At 43.6% G+C, this 24,547-nt stretch overlaps 1 protein-coding gene across 5 annotated transcripts in view; it reads left to right on the top strand.

Annotated features, from left to right (window-relative positions):
- Positions 1-24,043, top strand: part of MBNL2 (muscleblind like splicing regulator 2) — a 154,239-nt gene extending 130,196 nt beyond the window's left edge. For all 5 annotated transcript variants that reach the window (XM_045810981.2, XM_045810983.2, XM_045810980.2 and 2 more), the window contains one exon: positions 21,281-24,043. In XM_045810981.2, the coding sequence (XP_045666937.1) occupies positions 21,281-21,295 (15 nt within the window). In that variant the 3' untranslated portion in view covers positions 21,296-24,043. The remainder of the gene's footprint in view (positions 1-21,280) is intronic.
- Positions 24,044-24,547: the final 504 nt, after the last annotated feature.

Below are 24,547 nucleotides of genomic sequence, written 5' to 3'. Positions count from 1 at the left end.
GCATTGTGCAGGTGGGAAAGGCTGATTCACGCTTTCTACCTTCAAGTGAATAAGTGATTCCAGGGCCGTAGGTTTCATCACTGAAAAGACAAGTGGGAGCGCACTTGAATGAAGGAATGAAAGTGCCATCCCATGATAGTTCTGCCTGTGTTCTCTCAATTGTGACGAAGCAGGAAAGGAGGAGGAGGGGGAAGGCGAGCCCACGCGCTTTCAGAGGCAGATGCAGACTGTGGCTAATTGTTTATCGCTTCACTTACCACCTCAAAAACGCCAGCTTACCTCTAAGGAAAGCCAACTCAGCTTCCAAACAGATGTAACGAAGAATAGCAAATAAGTGTCTTAGCCGGGAAGAGTCCAAAGAAATGACGGGTTGGAAGAGGGAGAGAAAGTTTGCATCCTTCCATTAGTAGGTTCAAAGCACCCCCTTTCGTTTGCTTGTTTGTTATGAGGAAGCTAGATATCTGGATATTTATGTCTGAGTCCTGCCTTCTTGAACCACATTTTTGTGATTTTTGATAGAATTTTCGTGACAAAGTCTTTTCGTAAGAAAACAAGTATAATATATATAACATATAAAACAAGAAAACACGTAGTTTGTAGTACTACTATGTCATAGTAGTACTATTATGTGTTATTACATAATACATTACATGATGATGGCAAATTAAGCACCTCTTTTTTTATGTACTTTTTTCATGTAGCAAGAGAGAGATCGCAGGCAGGAGCAGGCACACAGCAGGAGGGGGCAGAGGGAGAGGGGGAGGGAGAAACTTGAGCAGACTCCACGCTGAGCACAGAGCACAACGTGGGGCTCGATCTCAGGATCCTGAGATCAGGACCTGAGCTGAAACCGAGAGTCGGATGCTTCACCGACTGCGCCACCCAGGCCCCCAGAAAAGTGAAGCACTTCTAATACTGTGAGATCCTTCCTAAGAATGGAAAGGAAGTCAAGATAAATACTTTGGAGTTTGAGCATAAATTCCGTTACTATGATAAGTACTTAGTCACGTATCATAGATATTTTTTCCAGCCCGGTGGTTTTTTGGGCCTCCTTCGGTGGAGAAAACTTGGAGACTTAGCGTGCATATATGTGCAGGCTTGTGTGTAGGGAGGCAGAAGTAGGAAGCATGGGATATGCAGAGACTAAAATACTTTGTTTTACAGCAGACTGCAATTGGTAAAGAAACTAACAGGTTTAACTGCAATTACATTTAAAGAAATATTATTGAAGAAGTATCTGACAGTAGCTTCGAGAATCCTAGACCCTGCGTTGCGCAGTTTATCGGATGTAACAGTTGCTGGATTCCACTTCAGCAACGAAGAAGAGAAATCCTGTGGCAGCTCTTGGTGAAGGTCTGCTTGTCCAAGAAAAGCACAGAAAAAGAAATAGTTGTAAATATAAATTTCTCAGACATGATATTTTTTGCATATTTTCAACAAGTTTCAAAGACCGAAGCCGCAGCAAAAGAACTTGGAAATCTTTCCAGGGCTCCTGAAGTCAGAGATTGCTGCTGGCTGTGACGTGACCATTATCCTCTTATTAATTTCACCCTTTCAACTCAGATGGAATCATAAGTATGTGATCGAGGTGTCATTTAAACGTAGTAGGTCTCAGTTTCCTCCTTTGTGAGAGGAAGCCTAGTATTAGATCACCTCTGAAGTCCCTTCCAGCCCCGAGATCCAGCAGAGCCGTGGTCCCTTAGGTGCTGTGCTGGACCCCGAGTCTGGGATGATGAAAGGTAGACACCAGCACACTTGGCAAGTAGAGCTCGGGATTTCAGAGCTCAGGTGTGCTAAGCATCCTGCCGCCTTTTTCCTTCGTGGAGTGATCTGTCTTTCACACAAAACGTGCTCGAGTTTTGACAGTCTTTCACTGGATCAATTTAGACTGTCAGTTCAAATAGTTTAAACCTCTTAGGTATTTGTAATTAGATCCAAGTCATTCATAGAAGACAGAAGATAGACCAGAACATCCCATGACAGATCCTCCGGTCCAGTCTCCTTTGCACGCTGGTCCGTGGTGAGCCACGATGAACAAGCCACAAATCTGTAAATTCTAGCCTCGGGGCTTTGTCGAGGGGCCGGCAATGAAAGTTGCAACTGAACTTAGACTTGTAGCTTGAAATTCAGTGACGACAAAACCCAAATACTTTGGGGAAATATAAAACAATTTTGCTGGTCGCTTGGCTCCGGGCATAGATACGTAAACAAAAATACAATGAACACATTTGCTAGCCGTGACTTCCTGTTTGAGCTAAGGTCTTTGGACCTTAATATACAAATTATATTTAATAATTTTATTATTACCTAATATTATTTTTTACAAATGGGTTGTTATGTACAAGATACTATTCTAAATGGATTCTCTCTCATATAATGCATTACGTATTACATTATATATCATACCATATATTTCATATTATATGAGAAAGGGTAGATATGTATAGATAGACTGGCTTAATCCTTACCACAGTTTTATGAAGACAACTTTGGTCTTCTCTATTTTACAGATGGTAAAACTGAAACAGAGGTTAACTACCTTGGCCAAGGTTAAACAGCTAATAAACGGTCTTGCTGGAACTGATTCCCAGGCAGTTTGGTTCCAGAAGCCTTGTTCTTAACCACCATGCTACACCACCTTTTTCACAATTATGAACACACAAAAGTCACTTCTCTCGCCAATTACACCTGTCTTGCACGTGAGACCCAATAGCAACACACTGTGACGAGTGTTGTGATGCAGCCCAAACCAAGGTCACTCCCAAGCCGGGGAGATGAACCGAATTGGAGCCTGGCTTCAAGCCAGAGGTGTAATAACCAGCTCACGTCTAGAACCATCTAGCGGATTCGTATTCATAATAATGTATAACCGTATGTGAATATTCTGTGTAATATCATAACCAGTGAGGAGACTGAAAATTACGAGCAGCATCTATACAAGTAAGATGAGAAGTAAGAAAGAATTCATCATTAGTCCTAGTGAAGCAGGCTCAGGGGCTTGTTTGGTGCCAATCACTGCCCTAGACGTTACTCTTAGTTCTGCCCATCAGCCAACAAATGGCTTGATAACAGGGAAAATCGGAAATGAAAACGAGAATACCATACAAATGAGTCAGTTTCGGCCTAACAGCTGGTCGGAACGTGTACGTCCATAGATGCCTGTAGTGGGACAGATTTCACTCAGAGGACACATTACAAGATGAACAGGTATACGGCTCAGTATACTGGATTACCTAGCTTTTTTCATATTGTAAGACATTTTATTTAACAAGAGTACAGAGTGAAATGCCTGTAACTTGAATTATTTTAGTAGTCTGTGCCGTCATTGCTTTATTATTTTTTTTTCAAAACTACATCCATTTCAAGAGGGGAGAAAATAATTTCCAAATAAGTACATTTTAAGTTTTAGCTTCTTTCTTTATATACAGAGTTAATTCAGTTTACCTAAGAACATCCTGGAAGGCCCAGTTAAAATACAGTCTATGTGGTGAGGCTTCCTGCAGCCCTGCAGCTAGACGTGCTTTCTCTGGCCTCTGAGTCCTCCAAGGACTCAGAGCATCGCCCGGGAGACAGAAGGGCAAGCTCACGTGCGCATGGGCGGGCAGGGGAGCGTACTCGAGGCAGAGAGCCAACAGTCTGATTGGTCAGAGCCTCGGTGTGCAGGGGTGGCGCAGCTGGGTCTGATTCTTCAATGCCAGGGCAGAGGGTTTTGCCTGATTGGGGCGATGACGGTCTTCAGGAAGGATAGTGACGGAACAGAACTCCAGGGAGAATGAGCAGAGGGATCTGAGGCAGGAAAGTCTGTGGAGACCCTCGAGGGGTTTTACCAAGAGCCCCAACTGAGACAGTGGTCCCTGGCAATGGCCTCGTTTGCCTTGCCTTTGCCCCTTACGTGGGGGAGAGTTACTTTTAACCCAACAGAAACATAAAAACTACTTCTTACTATGCCAAAACCCATCCCAGTAAATGTCCCATAGCAGAAAAGGAAATTTGGACTGACATGAAGGGTTAGCCACAGGAAGTCGCCCTTGAGGGACCTGAACTCAGTCCCTTCAAGGACAGCAGTTGAATGCACTCCTGATGTGTGGCTTCCCACTTCCTACCTAAATGAGACTTCAGAGCCACAAAAGCTCAAGGATCTCCCAAGCCTTTCCTCAAAAGAAAGAGCCTTCTAGGTGTGGAGTGAACACACATTGCCCATGTTTCCACAGCGAGGGCTATGGGGGCAACGAGGGCAATTATCCATCTAATTCATTCTGGAAAATGAGCCTGTGCTAGGAAGAAAAATTCTTACCCTTGGATTTTAGGAAACTTTTAATGGAGCACCCACCCCACCAGTACCTTTAAAGCTGGTGGAAACAAATTCTATTTTTGGCAAGATGTTAAAAAAAAAATCACATCTACAAAAAGTGATGATTCCGGTTTAAAATTCTGACCTCTAGGTCTTGTCACATCTCCTGAACACTCTCCCAAGATTAAATCCATTCAACAGAAAGTTGACCCGAGGAAGAGTTTATTGAAAATTAGTTAATAATATATACACATAACTCTCTATTTATTAGAATATTTGATAAGTCAGAAAATCCCATTTTCCACACCTGCCCGATACAAATTTACTGTATATGATAATCAACAGCAACAATATCGTATGAAAAATAAAATAATTACATGCAACTGGGTTCACAACATTACGCTTTATCCGGCCTGCTACGGACTACTGGAGAGGGAAGAAGAAAAGCTTAAAAGCATCACATTTTACTTCCTGCTCACAAATAAATGTGAACACAACTTCAAAACTATTTGTATAAAGATTTTCGGATATGTAAGTTAGCCTGCACTAGGCGAGAAATCTAGAAAGGGAAGGTCATGTTTTACTTAAACTCTCATCTCAAAGAGTTTTATAAAACATCTGTTATGCAAAGCCATCTGTCAGGACTATATTCGGATAAATGTAGGAGGCATTAAACATTCCCCACTATTCCCCACTTGACCCATTTGGAGCCTGTTTTTTTTCTTAAGAAAAATCTTGATTCTGCAAAGCCTTGGTGCGGGGGGAGGCCTCTGGGAGATTTGCCTGCTGAACGCAGGGTAGTAACTGGCCTCATGTACAGATGTTCAGACTCCTCCTTCCTCCCAGTTTGCTGGTTCCCGGGAACAGAGGGTGGGAAGCAGCTGGGGCCCCACTGTGTTGTGCTCCAGAAAGGCCCAGACGGCAAATATCAAAGTCCAGCCCCGGTCACTAGTACTCGGGTGGAGACATCTGTCTCAGCATTCGGCTCAGGCTGCCGAAGCTACGTAGCCAGCTTAAACTTTTCGCCGGTGTTCAACTACAGAAGGGGGTTCCATTTCAGCCATGGATCGGCTTGCTTCAAATGAGGCAGGATTGTCACATCGAATATTTTGTGGAGAATGGCAGCAGTAAGAGTGGTGTGTGTGTGTGTGTGTGTGTGTGTGTGTGTGTGTGCGTGTAGGGGGGCTGGAGATGGGAGCTTGCCATATCTCTTCAAGTAAAAAGAAAAAAAGCGAATTTTTGAAATCGCGGTTTTTACATTCCGTTAACGCTGTCGGTTAGAGCTGCTTGCACCTTGAGTGAAAATGCCATGCGTGCTGTGACTCGGCGTTGGGACCAGACTTAGCATCAGAGTGTGGTCAAAACATTTTTAGAGGAGAGGTGGGTCTTGGATCTCAGAGAGCCATACAGAGGCAGTTTATGTTTTCTCTTCAAGAAGTCAGAAAAGAAGAGGACAGTAGACCTTTTAGTTTTCTGCCTCGGAAGCCGCTGCTTTGCAGGACTAACTACCATGAGGTTTAATTAATAAGCGTCTCTGCAGGTTCTCTGAGGAAACGCTAAGTTATGTAAGTGTTGTCATCTAGTACATTTTCGTTTCTCACGAATAATTTACACCTCACGGTGAGAAACTTGGGTGGAATTGTTTTGTAGATAGCACCTAAAGACATATCATCAGCCCCGGTTTTGTGCAGCTGAAGAGAAAATGTCAAGGGTCCTTATGTGGAACTTGACTGCCTGGTGGCTTGTCCTATTTATGATGCCTCAAATCCCATCCTCTTTTGCATTTTGATGGAATTTGGGGGGAATCTTTTTAGATGGAGAAGTTCTACTCCCAGCAGTATTTGGGCTTTTGTTGATGGTAATAAAATCATGCTCAGCTTGGCTCATTTGGGGGTTTCCTCTCTCGAGCAGAATGAATGTACGGTTCATCCCGCACGCGTGTTTGTTCCGGCTCCAGAGCTGTCAGGGAAGAGAGCCGGGCTACACGGCAGGAATTCGGATCTATTTTCAAGGATTGAAAGATGAATGGGGTCTCAGCCTTTTTTTTTTTTTAGTCTTTCTTGAAGATTTTATTCATTTGAGAGACAGACAGAGCACAAGCAGGGGGAGAGGCTGAGGCAGAGGGAGAAGCCGATTCCCCGCTGAGTGGGGAGTCCCATGCAGGACTCAGTCCCAGGACCCTGGGACCAGGACCCGAGCTGAAGGCGGGTGCGGAACCAACTGAGCCACCAGGAGCCCTGGGGTCTCTCTCAGTCTTAATAAAATTTGTTAGGAACAGAGTACAGTTTTGATTTATAGGCATTTATCTCCCCAAGTCCTGCCCCTGCTGCCTGCCCTCGCGCTCGGCTCCCGGCGTGTTCGGGGAGCTGCCAGGCTTTCTGTGTGGGCAGAGGGAGAGGAGACATCCTTGGGGCTTCCCGCCGAGGAGGAGGGCTGGCCAGCTACCCTGACTGCTCCTTCTCTGACCGGACACGACGCCACCACGTGTCCCGGACGGTTGGCGTCAGGTCAGGCTTGGCCTCTGCGGGCGTTCCCCCCGGGCCACGCTGCTTGAGGCCACGGCTCCGAGGTCAGAGCTGGCTGAGCCTGCTGCGCGTTCTGGAAGCCGCCTGTGCGGAGAGCTCGGGCTACGTGGAGCTTACCGCCTAGTCAGAGAAAGCCGGAGCGATCAGGGAATGTCAGAGCGCAACAGCCAGACTCAAACATGACCGCACGGGAAGTAGGCTCCATGGCCCTAAAGGGGCTGAGGACTTGAGGGATGCGTGGGAATTTGACGGACAAGAACCAGGGTGACATGTCAGGGCTGGAGATGGGGTAAAGAGAAAAGGGAGCCGACAGGCACGAGTGTGCCACCATCCTGCTTTCCGTGCGCCCTTGCGTTTGACCCTATCAGGTGGGTCCTATTCTCCCCCTTTTACATGGGGCGGGATCAGGGCTTCATGGGCCACAGCTCTATTCAGCATTAGAGCTGCATTTGATCTCCGGTCTACCCGACCCTGAAGTCTGGGCCTCTCCCTGACCCCAGCTTCTTCCCCAGTAGCCTGGTTCTGACGGGAGTTTCAGAATCGGTCCTGGACTTCATCCCGCAGCAGAGACAGCGAGAACGGCTGTGATTTTGTCAGACCTGCAGGAGAGGGGTGGACACCAGCTCAGGTGGGCAAAGCGACTGGCTGCGGCCCGCTGCGGCGAGTGCGGGCGAGGGAGGGTGCATCTGGGCAGGACTGGACGACTCAGCTGCAGAGGCCAGGAGGGATCTGCTGCCGAGGGCCTGGGAGGGCAGGGGGAGAGCAGGCCGGGCACGTGTTGAGTGAGAGATGTGGAGACGCTGACCTACCACAAGCGAGCAGGTAGAAGCTCGCTGGGACAGGCCAAGGTCAGGTTCACTGGGGAGGAAGATACTTCATCACTGAAGAGATGAAATTGGGAGAGAGAGAAAACAAAATGTGGGGAGGGATAGATAATTAAGAATCGGGGAAATTCAGGGCTCTCTCTAAGGGTCTTCTCCAGCTTCTGTACCAACTTCCTGGTCCCTGCCACACCGGCCTTCTACATGACATCTCTCCAGTGACTCACATAGAAAAAATGGTTCATGTTGACACATCTTCCCTTTTATTTGTACTATGAAGGACCAATTTGTTGACTGGTATTTTCCGACATTGGAAAAACTACAGCTCCTGTAGCATTTACAATGTGCCACGTCTCAGCATCAGGTATAATGCGCTGGTGCTTTTGGTCTGTTTTACTTTCAGCGATCAAATTATATTATTATTTTTTTTTAAGAAGCAGATTTTTTTAATTTTCATATACCTTTGATTTTTAAAAGATGCTTACTTCAAGTTGTATTATTCTTACCTCTCCCTTCACTTGGGAGTTTTCAGAGATCCTCAGAACTTATGTCGGTGAGCTTCCTGTCGTCAAATACAGACACTCTTCACTGTTCAGCACAGTGCACTTCTGAGAGCAGCATTATTAAGCTGGTCGTTGTAAATGTCACCCATTTTCCCAGAGTCACGGCTCTATCAGGCACAGCAGGTCTGACCCAAGGCCGGCATCGACTCACCATAGTCCTGAAAGGCAATAAGTCATCGGAGCGAATTTACCGCAATCCTGCCATACCTCCGTAGTAATCTACAAAAGGAAACTGTGCTGCAAGTTACAAATTAGAAGAGGGGCCCAGGTCAGCAGGGAGGCTTATCCAAGTCACACGGATATTAAGAGAGCCAGGACTAGAACCCAGTTATCTCTGTCTTTCCCAGAGTACTGCTTTTTCTTTCACCACACTGCCTTCCTGAGAACGTGCTTTAAATGGTCATCCAAGGGGCCACAAAGTAGACAGAGAGCCCATAGACAACACCCGGACAACTCAACAGCTCCCCTTTATGGAGCACTTTCCAAGAGCCAGACATGGTGCTAATAAGCCTTTCACAGGAATTATTAAAACCCCAAATGGCCCTGGAAGGGACTGCTCTCATCCCCAGTATGCAGATGAGGAAATCGCAGTTTCAAGAAGCCAAGAAGCTTCTCCAAGATCATCGATCCAGTGGCAGAACCAGATTCAGAACACCCCCAAGCCCCTCACCTTCCATTGCACAATGAGAAGGACCTAGAACGATTAAGTGACTCCCTCAAGGTTACGTAAGGGCCAGACACCCATCTCCTAACACCACACTTAGTCCTCTGTCAAACCACAGTGCAGCAAGAGTATGTTAACTACACATTTGTTTTTGAATAATCAATACATTTGCTTCCGCCGTAGAATTTAGAAAGGTTTTTGAGGAATCAAAAAGATAGCCAGGGATGTTAAACTTGATTCCTTCTTTTTCTCCAAATAATTTCATAGTTCTTCCGCCAGTCATTCTTCCAATATTTGTCATTGTGACACCAAAATATTTGAAAGGGCCAGAGAACCACTTTAGTTATGAGAATTCAGGAGAAAGGGAATTGTTTGAATCAATTCCTATTGTTCACCTTTTCTTTGCTCTTCTCTGACCCCTGCGACATGAAGGATGGCCTTGAATAAGAAGTTGAAAAACGGAAATCTAAGGAGTGTGTCAAGAATGAGAAGAAAACCCCACTCTATTTCTTTGCCTTGGAAAAGGGTGTTTAAGAGTTTTGTTGTTGTTGTTGTTGTTTTTCAACATAAGTCCCCTGGCGCTGCCTGCGGTGTGTGTGGGATCCAAGAGACGAGAAGTGAAGGTTCTGAAGACAGAAGTGTAGACGTGTGTTAGGCGAGACTGGTGTGCCGAGTGTCCATAAGTCATGGTTTCTCTAAGCGCAGTGATCTACAAATCATTGGTAAATGCTGTGTATACCTTGTCAAAATATTCGTGTTTTGTGACTTAGCCTAGGAAGTTAAAATAGGTGAAATATTACCAAATCAAACAGTGGTCTGACGTGCCTCCTACAGCCAGGTGCTCAGTAAATACGTGATCTAATCCTCTCAACTCATGAGTTAGGGGCCGTGTTTGATTCCCACTGTAGAGAGGAAGAAGACTAAGGATAAGAGGTGCTGAATTACTTACCCTGGTCACACACCGAATGGGCCTACGCGCTGGGCTTGAGCCGGATCTCACTTTAAATCCTGGGAGATCCTGCCTCTCAGACGATGTTAACTTTCTACAGCACCGACGCTGATCATGAGACGCTGATGGCTGTTGATGCTTTTGCAACAAAAGATTTTCATTTGAAAAATAATTACTATGAGTGACAGTCAAGACTGTCATGAATAAATGGAGAAATCTGGCCTATATTTAGTTAGTTGTCAGTGACAGGTCAGGATATGTAAATATAGAAAGGAAAGTAGGTGTATTTGACATTTTTAATATCTTAATTTCAACGAAATCAGGTTTACTACCAACATAGATGGAGTGCCGTCCCGATCATATAATATTTTAAGTGCACAACATTATTATTTGAATGCCCATTTAAATAGAAGCTGAAGCCAAATTTTATTTATTCCCTTCCAAGGGAAGGGAACCAGCACTTACTAATAACCACTATTACATGTCAGACACTTGCTATACATTATTTCATTTATTACTCGGCAGAACCTTGTGAAGTGTTTTATCCATTTTCCAGAGGAGAGCAAATCTTAAAGAATAATTTAAGATTTGAGCAGGTAGGAAGTGACTGGACAGTTTTAGAATTCAGGTTTGCCTGCCTCCAAATCCTGTTCTCTTGCGTCTCCCCCATACTTGAATGAGATGAGAGCTTGCTGTGGTCAGCATTGGATCGGGATGAACCTCTTTATATGGTTCCCTTAGAAATAATTCTAACTGTCGAGTTTCACTATTAGTATTTAAAGTTTTAACCGTTTAAGAAGAAAGTTCTAATAGAAGCAAACCTTTTGAAATCCAAGTTCAATATCATAAGTAGTCTGAGCATACTGTTGCTTGATGAAGCCACAAGGAAATTCAGATTTCAGTCCAGTAGACAAGAGCTAGAAAGCAGATGGACAAGAGTACTGTTTCACCATTCCCAGGATGGTAAACTGGCAGATAACTCTGGCTGGAAAGAGTCTACCAAGAGGAGTCCTCTCAACCAGGACTTGCGTTTTTTACTTTTTCAAACAATGGTAATTTAGAAAGAGAGATACTGTTTTTTTGCCACAGTCTCGACAGACCCTTACCTTCAGAGCAGCCTCAGGTTAATTGAACATCACAACTTGGGAAGGGATATTTGGGGCGGCCTGGAGGAGGCAACCCAAAGGAGCTACTGGGAGGTTGGTCGTAAGCAAGGCAGGGAGCTGAATTAGAAAGTGAGCCTGGAAGTTGCTGATGACCCGGGTGTGACCCAGAGAGCCAGGGATCCCGTTTTGAAGCCAAACATGGGAAGGAGAGAGGGAAGGAGGAAATAAGCGTCGGGATAAGCGGGGAATAGGGAGGTACTGTTTACTGCTTTGGAACGCTGAAGCGTTCTGGAGAATGCTGGGGGTGAGGGTTGCTCACCGGTGAGCGTACTTACGCCGCTGAACTAGACATTGAGAAATGGCGAAAAGGGCAAGTATGAAGCTATGCCTGTTTTACCACAGTTTTTTAAATTGGGCAGAGGATCTGAAGAGACATTTCTCCAAAGAAGCAGGGAGTAGGATTGGAAAGAGGATGTCTCGTTGTACTTCTATTAAATCCATAGCACAGTTATTCTTTTTACATTAAAAATTCTCTTGTTGCTGTGTTTTCCTTCAGGAGTTTTCACAAAGCAGGTATCTGAGTGCTACGGCAGTTCTTCCTCAGTGAGCCATCCTTGTTGGAAGCTGGGTCTGTTCTGAGAGGCCAGGCCCTAACAAAAGGCCACCGTTGGCTCAGCGGCAACACACCTTCATACCTTTTCTCAATAGACATTTATTAAGCGCCTACTATGTGTCATGTAAAATTCAGAATTCTGCGAGTACAGAATCGAACGAAACAGTCCCTGTTCCCCTGACTCTAACCTAATAAGGGGGACAGGCAGTAAGCCAACATGAGAATAATTCCAGTCAAAGTGATTATCACCTAATAAGGATCATCTCGAAAAGTAGAAATGTCAAAAGGTTGGTCATAAGCCCTGAGTTTTGACAGAGGACAGCAATAAAGAAATGAAAGAGAATGTAGGAACTTTCTTTATATTTTTTCTTTTTTTGGGGGGGGGTTCCATTCTGCCATCTATTATACCATGGCATCCTGGCTCCTCCTCGAGTTGTTAGGGAAGACAGATGGTGACCCGGTGTAGCTCCCCACCAGACTGCACAGGTGCCGGAGTGGGACAGGCCGAGTGAGAAACTAAGGCTCAGAGGGTCACGGAGCTTGTTGGTGACACGGACAAGCCTCCTGAAATTCCACCCCAGGACTCTGATTTTTCCTTTACACCGTGATTTTACACACAGTTAAGTAGTTTTTTAACCAACATCTCTCTCTCTCTCTCTCACACACACACACACGCAAACATACAGGCAAAGAACTAAAATAGAAAAAAACCAACTGATTTTGCTGGGAATTTTGTTAGACGGCAGTGTCATCCCACCAGTTCCAGAAATGTCCAAGATGATTACGGGACACACAGAGACACACTTCATGTCCTGCTCATCACATTAATCTTACCGTTCCTTTTACTGAATCTTCACGTTTGCTTACTTTCCTGCCTTTGGTTTCCTAGAAGCCACTTGTCAACAGGCTGAATTCTACATCCTCTGCACTGTTACAATGAGTACTACAGCCAAAATGTGCTCGGGGTTCTAAGTCCGACATAATGGCAGTGGATACGCAGCAGGGCGTTGAGCAGGACTGAGGACTTGATGTGGGATCCAACAGGATCTTGTTTCTGTGGTTTTTCTCGGCCCAAATCTTGAATTTATTAGTGGTAGTAAAACCCCGTATGGAAAAGAGCAGGTATAAATGGGTGCTCTCGAAATTTCTTTTCCATTGCTGCATAGACTTTTTTAAAGGTATAAAAAAAGTTTCCTTAGATTCCCCCTTCCTGCCCAGAGGACACCTTCAGTGAAACAGCCCCCAGTGTAGGCAGCCTGTTGAATCCGAGATAGCCTCCCATGCCACACATCTTGGGGAAAATATCCTAAGTATGATATTTTTAGAGAAACATTTTATAGTTTTTCTTATAATGTTTTAGAGTATTTTCTTAAACAGTGTGACCCAAATATTATCTATTATTTTTTGATACAGTAATTTAGCCTTCTTAATATGCAGACAGTCTCTAATTTCAAAAATGTTTGTCCAGAATTCCCTTTGTCACTTGGTTTGAAACTCAAATACTTTTCCCATAGAGACAGTGATGAACTTGATGGTAAGGTCTCTGGTTGGCCTATCGAAGTTTACTTAACTCATAACATTACTCCAGGATAGTACTGGACTGACAGCATGGAACAGGCCAGATACTGCAGGCGTGGGTGTTTCTGTATCTTTGAGATTCAAGACAGATGCCAAAAGCACATCCCTAACTCAGAGCCCCGGACAGCTGTGTGATGGAAATGTCCTTCACCTTCTCCACCTGCTGGAGTAGAGGAACCGTCACCCCCGGTGAATTCCATGGCTGGGATGTTTGCCAGGGAAGGTTGGTGGGGTGGCGGGGAGATGTATGGTGTAGAGTCCAGGACGGGAATAGGAAGAGAAAATCTAGGACTTGTCCCTGCCTGACCACCAGGTGCTTTCATCCACCTCCTGTCCAGTTCCCGCGGACGCCATAGCTTGATCGGCTTCCTTTCTTCCTGGCTGTCAAGGGGCCCCTCCAGGCTAGGATTTGGTTTCGTTTTCCCTTTGTTTTGACCTCCTCTGGCACTTGCAAACACGGTCCCATAGCTCCTCTCTTCCCCAACATGCACACAACATTCCTGAATGTGTTTTTGTTTTAAACACTCTGTAACATTGGGGGAATCACAAGGAGTGAAAAGTCTCTCCTACGCCTTTTCCTTCTTCCTCATTTATACCCTACAGGAGAAAGAGTCACCCTTGGATGATATATGCATTTTTAGATGCTCTAAGGACTAGATGTCTGTCTCACAGTAAAAGCGGCAGAAATGCTCCTCAGAATTCCCTCCAGGGAATTGGACTGATTGAGGCTGGATGTGGGGTAGAGAAGGGGAATCACGATCGAAGCCTCACCCCATACTCACAAGAGTCTGGATTTTTCCACGTGTGACATGGACTCATGTGAGGAGTGCAATCTTATTGAAATCAAGAATTTCCAGGTACCTATTTTGTGCAGATAATATAAATTGTCAGTGGATACCTTGGTCGGCAATCCTCAGTGAGGCCAGCGTTATTGCCTTTTGTGCAAAAACTCAATTATTAATATTTTTAAATGATCATTTTTCATACATTGGAAAGTATATCTAAAAAGTCTTTTTGTTCAACTATGATAGGGTAGAAACTATTAGGAATGAGTCGTCAGCAAAATGACAACATTGAAAACAGAGGAATTAGAACTTTGAATGTAAACTTCCTGTTAATGACAGAGGAAAAAACAATAATCTTGACTATATTGCTCTTTACGGTCTGCTAAATACTGCGGGCATTCCGGCCAGCCTCACGTCGCCCTTCTCAAGAGTGAAACCCATTGTCATGTGTGAGAATTTTCTCCCACGACCCCAAAATCTGCCCACATAAAAACCCATTTTGAAAACAAGTCAAATATGGTATAAGACACTGCCTTCTCTGAGAACATTCCCCTCAAATAATGACTAGGACTGTTTTCCAAAGTGTCTCTTTATATACCGCTCATTACCTTTGAATTGTTTATGCAGTTCAAGTTTACATAGTCTTAAAATCGGCTCAAGTGGTTTAAAAGTGTTCATGTATTAACACGTATCGTTAGAATTGCTCTGATAAAGTTATGTTCACCGAACCCAAAGACGTTTGCTTTTGCCTTCGGTAATCCGTGCTGTGACTAAGCACAGAATGACTTTGCAGCTGAAACGGTACAAATGTCCCTCTGCCTTTGTCCAGGTTCCTTCAACCAAAATACTTCACAAGTTTGGCCTCTCAGACAAAATCAGGGAATTTCAGACAGTAGCGACTGCCATGGGGAAGACGTGTGGAGATGGAGAGAGTATTAAACAGTGGGGAGATTGGAGGGTTGGGGAGGGAGGGCAGTAGATAGCAGTGAAGAGAAACGTGCATGACAGAATAAAAAGGAAAAAACTGTAAAAAGAAGAAGAAGAAAAAGCTGTTAGGATGGTGAACAACAGGCAAGCCTCCTTAGCTTGGTCATAGTTTTAGGAAATTCTATTCGGTTTTCAGTTTTAAAATTAATAATTAGTTCTGTTTAAGGAGATAGTGACACATCCTCTTAAAAATTACCTCCCAAGGAAATGGGGCCTTGTACCCATGGAAGAAGACTTATAAGGAATCAACTAAGTCTAGAAGTTTTCTTCAGGTGGCATTTTTGTTTATCTGCCATATTTCCATCTTTGTGAGTGATTCTTCCCCCAGCCTGGAATATTTTCCCTCTTATCTGTCTGTAACAGGGAGTAGGGCAGGGAGAGATGTGTTTGTTTTCCTTGGGCATTCCCGAATCCTTGACTGCCCTGAAAGACTGCAGAGACATATATTGTCCGGAGGGTTCTCCTGCTGCCATTGCTGTGTCTCGCTTGTGAGCGGTCTGTTGGTCTTCTGCCGATGCCAGCATCGTAGTACTGTGTCCTCGGTAAACATTGATTCAGCCCTCTGTGCACCCAGCAGTTTATAAATGCCTCCTGTGTGCCCAGCCCTGTCCTAGACATTAGGGATATAAAATGAATGAAACACTGCCTCATTCTTACAAAACTCAGTTTTGCCGTGGACCCAGTTAATGCAGCGGCCTTGCTTGGAAATGTCCACTTGAGATCCCTTGTGAGTGCTATTCAGATCCACTGAGATGCTTTCAGATTTCGGCAAAACCACACAAATATTTTATAAGGCATATTTTATCCACATCTTCAAACTCCACACTACAGAGACACTATCGGATGGCTCTCCGCAGGGGGACTTAAGTTAAAACCTTATTCTTCTCTTCTAATTGTTTTGTGGTCTGGATCCATAGGAACAGTCGGGTCTTTTTACTGAAATGATTTTCCTATCAATTAAGCCAAGCAGTAAGCGTTCCTACTGACTTTAGTATTGAGCTAACATTTTAAAAGACAGCTCATCTGACGTCCCTGAATCTTTGTAATGATTGCATAAAAAGTGTGAATATTTCTGGAAGCTCACAATTTCCATAATTATTCATCTGTTCAGTCCCTGGCTATCCATCACAAGTGGTGGTACACGGTGCCTCTGAAGCCCAGGAGAAATGCCATGTTGACCCGTCTTCTTTGGCCCCATCTGGCACGAGGGCTAGTCAGTTCGGCGGTTGAGTGAATGGTGCCGACGCACTCCGGTTCAGTGTTTCAGCCTCTGCACAGACTGTTTGGCTTTCAACCAAGTGCGTTTCTCACTCTGGTCAGCTCTTTTTCAAGTGTCCACCAGGGGTCAGGGCATAGGGATGGCTCAGCCAAAATCTGTCATCATCTTGGAAGAGACGAGGCCATGTATGTATTTCATATCTGGTCAATCAGGAAAGGGAGGGACAATCGTTTTTTCTTAGAGGGAGCTTGTTGGTCAAGGACCCAGTTCCTCTGGGTGAAAGTCAGAGGTCTGCAAGTTGCAGGATTCACTCCCCGTTAGACCCCCTCCCCGGTCTCGGTGCTCCTGCAGCCTTGGCCACCGCCTGGCTCAGGAAGCTCCAAGCCGGGCTCAGCGGATCGCTCCTCCCGGGAAGTGAGGCTCAAAGAGGACACAGCCCAAGGAGTTATTGGAACCACACAGAGTTATTTTCTGTAATGTGAATTAGTTGCTGAATTTCCAGCTGCTTCTGGAAAGCGGAAAGGTCCGGCAGTGGAGAGCCGGGTTTCTGCACAAGGCAGCTGGCCGGGCTGGCGAGCGGCTCCTCCGTCCTTGTAGGCAGCGGCCGTCCGTGTACCACACTCGCCCCCTGACCCGCTCACTCCCGCGCACCTCCCGCTGGGCCCCCCCCCCCCCCCGGTCGGTGGGTTTACCACCCAGGGACCCCGTCTGCTCTGTCATAAGCCTGACTGCCACTGCAGCACGGTCAGCGGTAGGCACTTCGCCAAGGACGCAGAGGTTATTCAGGGACCGCCCATCACACATTTCGTGGGAAACAACCCATCTGCTGTTCTTTGGGGCCATTCGCGCTCTGCCTTCAGTAGCTAAACACCAGGCCACTTGGGTGCTGGCTTGTACGGGGACAGCGTAAGGCTGTGGACTAAGCAGAAGCGTCAGATTCTGAAATCCGACCCCCTGAAGGACCTGCTAAGACGTGGCCGCGTGGCAGATAGTCTCGTTCCAACCGAGGGCCCTCCGGACACTCACGCGTGTGCTGGTGCTTTGAGAGCAACTGTGTCTTTGTTTTAAAAATAGATAAAAATAGAATTGCCGATTTTGTGGGCATCAGCTAGTCCCATTTTTTGTGTGTTCTCCTTCTGGTGGAAAAAGGAATTGAAAGTAAGCCTTTCCAAAGTTGGGAATTTTGATTGACCGTACAAGATTGACGAGCATCTTAGTTTAGTCATCGATCCCCCTTCTTCATCATGGTCCTTAAATGAGAAGGTACTTAAATTCAAGGGGCAAGTCTGTCAGAAAGACGGACAGAAGGGCAGCCTGTTCAGTGCATTTGAGGTCTGCCCCGTCCGATCCGGCGCCGGGGTCCTCAGAAGCTGCAGCCGCGGACCTGTGACGGCCGGGGTTCTGCCGCCCCGAGCGGACGTGTGTGCGGCGTCCGCCTGGAGGAGGCCCGGGGTAGAATGTGGTTGGCCACCCAGGCAAGGACTTCCTGGGGACGGGCCCGCAGCCCCTGGTCCCTCAGCAGTCTCCACCCATCGGCTCCCCCAGACAGTCGCTGCTGTCTCCTGCACAGTGCTCCGTGCTGTTTGCTGTAGGCCAGCCCCAGGGCCCCCCCTTTCCCTGGTTCCCAGGCTCCTATAGCAGTTCCCCTGAGCCCTGATCTCCACCGGCACCATGAGAGGTATAGACGATGGCCTTTGGCATCCCTGTTTCCCCTGGTCAGTGCAGACTGTCACTGCATCCTGGAGGGGACTCCCATGCCGGCGGGCAGACTTGAGCTGGCATCTCTAACTCACGCTGGCTTGCACAAGCACTTTGTACATCGTGCAAACCAGTGAAAACCATTCGTGCTGCCTTTCCTGTGTCTACAAAAATATGACTGGCAGTACTGACCTCGCTCTTAGGGTTCTGGCAAAAACCACTCAGTGCCCCCTGGAAAATCAAGGGGGCATCTATTCAAATTAAAACAAAACAACAATGACACTTCAGAGAGGGGATTTCTGGGGGACCCAACGTGGTAGCCATCTCTCTGACTTATACACACTCTGGCAGACCCCAGGAGAATTTTCCATTGCCCCTTCCAAGAAAACCCAGGCTGCAGGGCCTGGAAGTTGAGGAAGGAACTTTGATCTCAGTTTTGGCGAGTGCAGGGCAGGAAGGATGCCACTGACAGCAGGTCTGTCAAGGTCACTTTGGTGAACTGTGGTTTAATTCACTGTTCTTTAAAATGGACAGGCTCAGGGTAGGACTTGTCAATATCGGGTTCATAGCCCATGTTTCAGGGCCACATATAAAGAGAGCACAGGCAGGGTGGGCAGAGGGAGAGGGAGAGAGAGAATCTTAAGCAGGCTTCACGGCCGACGCAGAGCCCGATGCAGGGCTCTATTTCACAGCCCTGAGATCATGACCTGAGCCAAAATCAAGAGTCAGACTCAGCGGACTGAGCCACCCAGGCGCCCCCAGCCTGCTCTTTTATGAACGCACTTTTTGTACCTATATTGAAATACTCAGCCTCTAAAGGTTTTGATCCCGCTGGCCATTAAAATTATAGGGAAGATTGAAGACATTTTTATGTATAGAACATATATATCCATGTAGAATCGGAGCGGCAACAGGGAAGGCCACAAATGTACCTATTCATCTGATTTTAAATTATGTGTCTTTGGTGCGAATTAAAAATACAATCTGACTAAAGAAAAACCATATTTAAAACTAGACAGAAGAGCCCTCTTTCCTTCGAAATGGCTTCTCTACACCCTTCCCCCCCCATGCCTAACCCCCCCCCCCAACACACACACGTTGGCTCTTCTCTTCCCTCCAGGGCTACCCCCCAGCTGGAAACTGCCCTGTCCCCCTGTGGGCCCTCGGGCCTGTGGTGTCCCACGTCACACTACAGTCCCCTGACATCAGAGACAGCAAATCAAAAGGGCAGCAGGTTACTTCAGGGGCGGTCGGTAGCTGGTCCTCATCCAGACGCCTGTCTGTATTTCCAGACTGCGTTTCCCCCCAGAGAACACTTAATTCAGATTGTACCGGCGAGCTACGTTTCTCAGAAAAAAAAAAAGAAATTAAAAATCAAATTATATTTTCCAGAAAAATGCTACCACCCCCAAAAATGAAACACTCAAAAGCTTTCTTACCTCCTAAAATCAAATCTCTTGGACCTCTTGAAGCTCACAGCTGCTAGGAGAGTAATTCATTTATTATTTTTTTTTATACCACAGAGGATAGTCCACAAGCTAGCCGAGGACATAGACCAGGGTAGAACTTTTTATATTTAGTCTTTATGCATATAATGGATCCGAGGTAGGCGGGGGCAGAGGGGAAGGGCAGGCTGGGTGAGCCCAGGTAATGCTCTAACTGCAAGGTTAATTTACAGTTCACTTAACCCAGGTGGTTGTACATGTCTCTGTGTCGGGTATGAGTCCAAGGCCTTGCTGTAACTAATTTCTCTAATTGCCCGTTGCTAGGCTTTCTGTAGAAGATTTTTCTTTCCAGGTGGTTAAGAATATCATTCTATATGGCAATTTAGTGTCACTTAATATGCAAGGATGTGAATATATTCCAAAATATATATTATTTATATATTGACTTAGGAAATTGCAAGCTGTTCTGCCATAAATATTTTAGAGGGAGTCTTGCTAAAGGAAAAAGAAAGAAGAAAGAGAAAAGGACACGATTTGATGTCCTGGGGCATGTTCTTAATTTGGAAACCTTACAGATAGCATTGAAGTTAAGGGACAAAATAGAATAATTCCTATTTAATAATCAGATATCTAAACCCAAAAGTGAAGTTATAACATAACCATCTGAAGAATTTGATATTGGCAATTTGCATGGTTATTCAAAGACACTATGATAATATTTACATATCAAATTATTACATCTCCGTTTTATTGGTCTATCGGTATATGAGACAAGGAATGTGATTTTTCCCAATTAATTTTAAATTTCCAGGAACTCTGAAGTTTTGAGTTTCCATTTTGTATAAATATTTAATATAAATGAGTTCTTCCTCTACTTTTATCAATTCCATACAAACCCGTACGTTCCAATAAGTCCAGGGATACTCCTATTTATTTCACAGGAGGAATTATTTGAGTTGGTACTATTTGAGTAAATACTAAAACTGTTTCATGCAAACTGCAGGAGCACCCACTTAAAAGGAAAAATGTCGACATATGTGAATTCTAACATAATGGGATAAGAATTTATACATAGAAATGAGGCTTTTATTAGGAATTGGATCCCATTGTGCAGCAATATTAGCTTGATCATAAAGAATTGTCACTGTTTTTTTCCCCTAAACATAGATTCTTGGCAGTTTAATAAATATTTCATTAATTGCACAAAGTTTGGTTGAAGCATTACACAAAGAATAAATAGTTTTGTTAGAACATGTTAAAAGGTTGGCTTTTTAAAAGCTTGACATTTAGAGGCCTGGGTCACACAGGGCAACCTCCCTGTCTTTTTGCAAATGTATGGAGTTGGAAATCAAGCTCCTGGGACCACGATTTGCATTTGACAGTTTAGCTTTGTCTGTGCTTTTGGATTTATTTAGAATGTTTTAACTGCTTTATTAGAATGTGGCCCCTTTTTCCCTTTAATTTGGGACATACAGACGTTCCCTGAATTTGAAACCGGTGGTTTTTACACCTTGGGAACAAAATCACTTTCGATGGGAATACATCTCTGAATTTTACATGCAAGTTAACAAATAAATAACAATTTATTATACATTTAAAAATATTTACATTTAAACTTTTCCCACAACTTTCCATGTACAAACTAATTCTCTGATTAGACTCCCTGATCACCTTAGCAGATATTACTTGGATGATAATGGGAACATATCAGAAAGAGACGCGAAGCAAAAACTACAAAAGGAGCTCAGGGCCTAAGCACACTGCATGCTCACACACATGCTGTCAGAGTTTTACAGAAAATACGGTCGTGTGCATTCGAATCCCCATTCCTTACAGAGGCCCCATGGCAGGAGCGCTTATGTGTAAAAGTTTCGGCATAAAGGGTGGGGATTGCTCAAAATCACGATTGCCTCAAAAGATGAAAATATGTCAAAATGAGAAATGGAAGAAAATTCCTGTTTTCAAAGAGTAAAACTTGAAACTCGTTTTCTCGCACAGAAGGGTGTCTAAAGCACGCTTGTCTTTTTCTTTAACAGATAATTCTGAAATAATCAGCAGAAACGGAATGGAATGCCAAGACTCTGCATTGAGAATAACTAAACATTGTTACTGTACATACTATCCTGTTCCCTCCTCAATAGAGTTGCCACAAACTGCATGCTAAATAAAGAATTAGTTCTTCCGGACAGACCACAACTCTAAGAAGCTAGTGCTGCTCTCTCATATATGAGTATTAAATATGGTATGCTTAGTATATTCCAACCTAAGATAGTTAACTACCTGAGACCAGCTGTGACGTTTAAAGACATAAAGGATAAAGTTTACTTTTCAAGGGTTTCTAAACATAGTTTCTGTCCTAGGAATATTGTCTTATCTCCATAACTATAGCTGATGCAGAAAAGCCCAACCAATGTACTCATTTCGATCGAGAATATTTCCAAGTTAGCAATAAACAATTAGCAGTAGTTCAGAAATCTATTCCGAGGGCAGGTTTGATTCTAACGCCAATTACTACCCGCTGGATCAGAGAGTGCGTTTCGCTTCTTCACGACACGAATGCTGCAGCAAAGCTGAGGAGTGAAGTAAAACTCACGCCTGTGCTACAGGTCTAAAATTTGAATGGAAATTCAAGCACAAGTACGGGGACACATCAAAGTGTGGTATTTGGTTTGCCTGGAGATGCCGCATTGAATCGTGTGATTCTAGAATAACATTAACTAGATTGAAAAAGAAACTTTGCACGGTATGAGCTTCATACCCCACCAAACAAAGTCTTGAAGGTATTATTTTACAAGTATATTTTTAAAGTTGTTTTATAAGAGAGACTTTGTAGAAGTGCCTAGATTTTGCCAGACTTCATCCAGCTTGACCAGAATGAGAGGCCCATGCCAACAGTCTAATCTAAGGAATTAGTTTTTCAAACTCACCATCCGGTTGCCTGTTACACAATAACTTCTAAACTAAAAACCTAGTCAAACAACGAAGCTGTAGGTGAGGAGATCTGTATAATATTCTAATTTAAGTAAGTTTGAGTTTAGTCACTGAAAAGTTGTGACTTTAATCTAAATTACTATGTAAACAAAAAGTAGATAGTTTCACTTTTTAAAAAATCCATTACTGTTTTGCATTTCAAAAGTTGGATTTAAAGGGTTGTAACTGACTACAGCATGGAAAAAAAATAGTTCTTTTAATTCTTTCACCTTAAAGCATATTTTATGTCTCAAAAGTATAAAAAACTTTAATACAAGTACATACATATTATATATACACATACATATATATATACTATATATGGATGAAACATATTTTAATGTTGTTTACTTTTTTAAATACTTGGTTGATCTTCAAGGTAATAGCGATACAATTAAATTTTGTTCAGAAAGTTTGTTTTAAAGTTTATTTTAAGCACTATCGTACCAAATATTTCATATTTCACATTTTATATGTTGCACATAGCCTATACAGTACCTACATAGTTTTTAAATTATTGTTTAAAAAACAAAACAGCTGTTATAAATGAATATTATGTGTAATTGTTTAAAACATCCATTTTCTTTGTGAACATATTAGTGATTGAAGTATTTTGACTTTTGAGATTGAATGTAAAATATTTTAAATTTTGGCATCACCGCCTGTTCTGAAAACTAGATGCACCAACCATATCATTTTTGTTGGAGAAAAAAAAGAAATCCGCCATTTTTATTCATGTCGGTCGACGTCTCATGACCATCTTATATTGTAGATTTGATAACCCCATCGAAAGAAAATCACATTCTAAGTGTGATCTTACGTAGTGCTTGTATCGTGGCATTTGTTTTAATTTGTGGGAAAGTATTGTATCTAACTTGTATTTCTTTGGTAGTTTCATCTTTATGTATTATTGATATTTGTAATTTTCTCAACTATAACAATGTAGTTACGCTACAACTTGCCTAAAACATTCAAACTTGTTTTCGTCTTTTCTTTTTTCTTTCTTTGTTATTTCACTTAAACTCATTGAAAACATAGTATACATTACTAAAAGGTAAATTACAGGAATCACTGAAATATTTTTGTAGACTAATTGTTGTCACATTGTCTTTCTTTTGTTTCATCTTGATTTTTAAAATTATTAGCACACAGCTATTTTCAGCCCTTTAATAATGGAGCATCAAAAACATCACCTGTATCCCCAAACAAATATAGAAGACTGTATTTTTACTATGATATCCATTTTCCAGAATTGTGATTATAATATGCAAAGAGTCATAAATATGCCATTTACAGTAAGGAGGAGGCAAGGCAAATGCATAGATGTACAAATATATGTACAACAGATTTTGCTTTTTATTTATTTATAATGTAATTTTATAGAATAATTCTGGGATTTGAGAGGATCTAAAACTATTTTTCTGTATAAATATTATTTGCCAAAAGTTTGTTTATATTCAGAAGTCTGACTATGATGAATAAATCTTAAATGCTTTGTTTAATTACGAAAATAAAATCACCAATATCCAAGACATGAAGATAGCAATTCAACAAATACTGTAGTTAAGAGATGAACTCGCCACTTGTATGGAAACTACATTTCACTCTTGGTTTTCAGGATATAACAGCACTTCAACAGAAATATTCTTTCAGCCATACCACTGGTAACATTTCTACTAAATCTTTCTGTAACACTTAAAGAATTCCCTCATTCATTACCTTACAGTGTAAACAGGAGTCTAATTTGTATCAACTCTATGTTTTGGTTGTAATATTCAGTTCACTCACCCAATGTACAACCAATGAAATAAAAGAAGCATTTAAAAGGATTTCTGGTCTTTCTCCTTTTTGTGTTGAGACACATGGTTAATTAGCAGAACAAAACACATTCTCCTAGAAAACCTTTGGTGACTTCAAAGGAGAGCAAGCTCTGGTCTCCGAATGGGAGATTGACGGGTTTTGCTTTTAGTTTTGGCTTTTTTAACAAAAAGAAGAGCAAATTGAAGGGGTCATTTTAGAAGTTCATCTAAAAATTAGAAATAAAGATAAATCCCACCACTTGGCCCACCTCTTCAGGATTCTGCCTGATAATGAAGAGAACATTAGTAACCAAATGGGAACAAAATATCTGTTTCATTAAGACAAGAAAGCACCCCACTAACCCCAAAGGCAGGCTTCTGGCAAGAGCCTGACTGGCCCACACGGCTCGCAGCTGTGGCTGCAGAGAGAGGCAGAATGGTGAGTCGTGTCCCGCGCAGACACCATGCGTGGCCAGGTGGGCCAAGGAGACAAGAGCTGAGCATAACACCTGAGGGCAGGGGCTCAGCAAAGAC

The sequence above is a fragment of the Ursus americanus genome, chromosome 10 (genome assembly GCF_024610735.1).
Source record: "Ursus americanus isolate L20-20 chromosome 10, mUrsAme1.1.p, whole genome shotgun sequence".
Lineage (NCBI taxonomy): Eukaryota > Metazoa > Chordata > Mammalia > Carnivora > Ursidae > Ursus > Ursus americanus.
This window is presented reverse-complemented; position numbering and strand designations above follow the sequence as displayed.